The sequence below is a fragment of the Crocodylus porosus genome, unplaced genomic scaffold (genome assembly GCF_001723895.1).
Source record: "Crocodylus porosus isolate Cpor-Errol unplaced genomic scaffold, CroPor_comp1, whole genome shotgun sequence".
Classification (NCBI taxonomy): domain Eukaryota; kingdom Metazoa; phylum Chordata; order Crocodylia; family Crocodylidae; genus Crocodylus; species Crocodylus porosus.
In genome coordinates, this window is record NW_017728949.1 from 16,968,432 (window position 1) to 16,972,718 (window position 4,287).

The 4,287-nt window shown below is 51.8% G+C and overlaps 1 protein-coding gene across 1 annotated transcript; it reads right to left on the minus strand.

Moving 5' to 3' along the window:
• Positions 1-2,732: 2,732 nt before the first annotated feature.
• Positions 2,733-4,279, minus strand: GBX2 (gastrulation brain homeobox 2; the record flags this gene model as incomplete). Its single annotated transcript, XM_019553624.1, has 2 exons — positions 2,733-3,335; positions 4,021-4,279. Coding segments are annotated over 2 exons (783 nt in total), but the record flags the coding sequence as incomplete, so codon positions are not given.
• Between the last annotated feature and the right edge of the window lie 8 nt (positions 4,280-4,287).

Consider the following 4,287-nt stretch of genomic DNA (forward strand, 5'->3'; position numbering starts at 1 on the left):
TTTCTCTGCGTCGCTGTGGGCAGCCCCGCGCCCGGCGCCCCGCGTTGCAACGTTCTATGGGTAGAACGTTGGGACACACGAAGGTTCTCTTCGTCTAACAAGTGCAAGTCGGGACTTCCTTTCTGCACCGCCCTCCCTTAAACCGCACTAGCTCGTACACCCTCACAGCTGTACCTTATTTCTCTAGTACCTCAGTAGCTATAAATTATTTTCTGTGAGGTAGGATTCATTTCAAACCCTCGGTATCAACAGATCCTTAGGGGCGGGGGGGGACCAGGGCCAGTCATTATCTGCTGTTGCCGAAATGCATAGACTCCATTCAGTGCCCAAGATTCATACGGGCAATAAATGTGGGCTATCAGTTGCTGTTCCTCTGGATTTTTTTTTAATGCGCCTGGACCGTTTATCAGTCAGTATAAATAATATAGTTCGTGTAGCAAAAGGAGGAAAAAGCCATGTTGATCGCGCCACTTGGAGATATTTGATTTTTTTAAGGAGAGTTTAGAAGGGAAAACACGCATAAGGCACTGTCCTCACAAAGCTTCATTTCCAGACCATTCTAATGCAGTTCAAACCCAGCATTTAAAAAAAAAATGATGAAGTGCAACTGATATAAATTATGTCAATATTGGTATTGACCTTCTGCAACACTTGATTTACTCACTGGAGCTTAAACTAGAAGTCTCATCATTATCTGCATAGCAAATTGCTCCTTGCAGCTCTCCTTAATTATCCACATTCACAGCCAGTTGAGGAGCCTAGTACCTTTTTTTTATTATTAGTTGCGGGGGTTGTTTGTTGGAAATTTTATTTTAGTGTATGCAGGAAATGAATGATTTCTTTTAAATTCCTTTTCTTCCTAGCTTGTAAATCGCTTCTGCCCTTGCTACCCAGAGTAGACGCCTCCTAAGTGAGTTGCACGGGGGATTTTGGGGGTGGTCGCTTAAAATTCTCTGGCAGGAAAGGCGTTGAAATGCACGGTAATAATCGAAGTCTGTGGGCAAAGAAGCAAATGGGGCAAGAGCAAGATTATCAAATGTGCATTTCAACGTCACCGATGTGAGTTCAGAGAGACAGGCTGAAACCAAGTGTGTGTCAAGATCTGGTCTCCCAACCCCCTGGTCGTGTGGGGGGGCAAAGGAAAAACACCTCTTTCCAAGGAGTTCGCTCGTTTGGTCCCTTTAGCAGAATATTGCCCTCTCCACTCCATTGACTGTGTTACATTGTGCTCGTGCCAACCACCGTGGCATAATGGCAACTTCTGAGGGGGACGGGACTTTGCATGTTAAATACCGCTCCAGTCCTGCCAGTTTTTCTCCTGGTTTCAGTTTTCCTTCTTGCTCCTCAGACGGATCAAAGCCAACACGCCCCGATTTAGCCCCGGTAATTTCCTGTGCAGAAGCAGCGCAGCCCGGTGGGTAACAATCCCGAGGCAGCTTCACTTGCAAGAGCAACCTCTGCCTGGATCCCTCTCGCTCGACACTCCCCAGTAACCCTGCACACAGCTATTGGGTAGCGAGAGCAGCCCCAGAAGTGCGTGTGATTTATCCCTCTGTCGGAAGTAAAAGCAAGGCAGTTAATTTCCCGGCTTTTCAGTGCTGGCTGCTTCTAAGGCTCCGGGTAGTTCGCTCTGTGTGTTTAGGTATTTATAGGAACTGGGGGGAGAGGAACTGCCTATTCCTTTCCAATTCAACGTACCCAGTAGCTCACGAAGGGCAACCTTATTCTCTTCCGATCAGCTCCCACCTGGCCTTGAGCCTTCAGCCCCAGCCTTTCAGTTGTCAGGCTGAACCACCTCCCCCTTCTTCCCTCCCCCCATCGCACCCCTCTCAGCAGCACTGCTGTTTACAGCATGTCGCAAGGCATTTCTTTCCATATCACCCCAGTCATCAGCCTTGTGGCAGGTGCCCTCTCCCCCAGAGGGGAACTTCAGGCAGTATGCTAAATATTTCCTCGTTGACCCTAAACCTGGCTTAAAAAAAAAACAAAAACACACAAAACAAACCCAAAACGAAGGGCCACATCATTAAAATCTTCCCAGGACACTGGGAACCGTCGAAAATTTGTACAGAATAGTCGTCGGTCGATTGCTTTTTTTGTTTCTTTTTTTTTTGTTTCTTTGTTTTTATTCACAAGACTGAGTTTGCTTTTAAAATTCATAACTTATAATGAAACCAGCTACATTGAAATAAATTAAACACAACAGAGAGGATCGTGCTTTAAAAAAAAAACAAAACAAAAAACATGGCTTAATAGAATAAGCAACCAAATCTCGACAGAAAGCCAGGCAAAAAAATAATATATATATTAAAAAATTCACCCAAATGACTGCCACTCAGCCAACCCAAACAACAAAAAAATACTCTTAGTTTTGTTTCATTTTTTTTTTTACCTTCAAAACGGTAAGAAACAAAAACCAAAAGGTGGTTAATATGTACTGCAGTTTGGTGGTGGTGGTTTTCTTCGGGAATGTAAAGACTTGGTGTGCCTAGTCATTTGTCCCATCACAGTCCAAATACTGCAGCCGAGATCCAGCACTGTATGTACAAAGTAGGACAGCATAATAAATATTTGTTGCGTCTCTCTTCGAGGGCCTGGTACTCCCGCTGGGAACCAAAACACAGTTTTAAAACCTCTTTATTAATAAATTTTCGCTTTGCTCGATATGTGGCAAGTTTCATATCAAAGTCTTTTTTTTTCTTTTTCTTTCTTTTTTTTTTTTTGCAGTTTACTGTTTAAACCCAATTTCGAAGCTTTTGATCCAGAACTTTTGGATCTGACAAGGGGAAGGGCGGGGGGGAGGGAAACGGATCAGGGTCTGGCTTGTTCCAGTTGTTGATGCTGACTTCTGATGGCAAATCTGCTGACATGGACGGGAATGGGTACCACGATCTTGGGGTTTCTGGAGGGCTCTCCTGTCTTGGAGTTGGCGTTGCCTGCTTTCACCCTTTTCCACTTGGCTCTTCTGTTCTGGAACCAGATTTTGACCTGCACTTCACTGAGTTTGAGGGCATGGGCGATCTGAGATCTCTCTGTCAGAGACAGGTACTTTTTGCAATGAAATTCCTTTTCCAACTCCAGCAGCTGCTCGCTAGTAAAGGCTGTTCTCCTCCTCCTGTTTTTGCCCGTGGACGTGGTGTTGTTGGAGGAGTTTGTGCTCTGGGGGTTCTCTTCCAGCGCGTTGCCAGAGTCCTCTTCTTTGTGCGCCGCCTGGCTGGTGATGTTGTCGTCCGAGCTGTAATCGAGATCGCTGTCCATGGAGAAACTTTCCTCCTTGCCTTTCGGGTCGTCCTCCGCTTTCGAGTCCTCTTTCCCTTGCGCCCGGACAGCCCCCACTGCAAGGAACCAGAGGCACCTCGTTACACAGCGCGGCCACGGGCCCCTCCAGCCCGGCCCCGGGGATCGCGCGCGGCTGCCGGCAGGGAGGCCCCGGCTTCGCGGTGCGAGGGAAGGGGAGCAAATGGCACCCGGGGGGGGGGGGCATTTTCTGCCCGGCCGGGTCTCTGCGGGGCTCTCTCTTCCCCCGATGAGCATTTGCAACCCTTCACAGGCCGGCATCTGCTCCCGACCCCTGTGACGGGGGGACGCGTCTTCTCGCTTTCCACCGAGCACCAGGCGGAGGGGCCCGGGAGACGGGCTGCGGCTGGGAAGCGCGCTCCCAACTTTCCTTCCCGACCCGGGGCGGGAGCAGCTGGACGTGGCCGGCCGCGATCTCAGCCCGAGCTGTCGGTCCCCGGGGTCGCTGATTTAAGTTCCCAGCCTGGGGAGGGAGGAGTCCTGGCTTGCCCGGGTCCCGTGGATCCCTTCCGATATAAGGGGGGGGGGAGGAAAGAGAGAGGTTCGGCTAGCAGGGAGCACTAGAGCAGTGCCCCCCCCCCGATTTTTGGCTGGGCTGGGGCAGGAGCCCGGAGCCAGCCCACCCCAGATCCCGGCGCCCAGAGGGAAGCGGCGCCGCCGGGAGCCCCCGAGGGGGCGGCTGAGCAGCACCGTCCCGTCCCGTCCCGGAGCCCGCGGACTCACCGAGCGACGCCTGCACGGCGTCCGCGGCGGAGAAGGCGAGCAGGGCGCCGTCCTTGCCCAGGAAGGGCTTCCCGTCCTCGCCGTCCGGCGGCCCCCCGTCGCCTTTGTCGAAGCCGCCCTGCAGCGCCGGGCCCGCGAACTTCCTGGCCGCCTCCTGGTGCTGCGGCGAGGCCGAGAAGCCGCCGGGCAGCGTGGCCATGAGCGCCATGCCCTGCGCCAGGCTGGAGCAGAAGCCGCCGGGCAGGCTGGGGATCTGGTGGTGCGGGT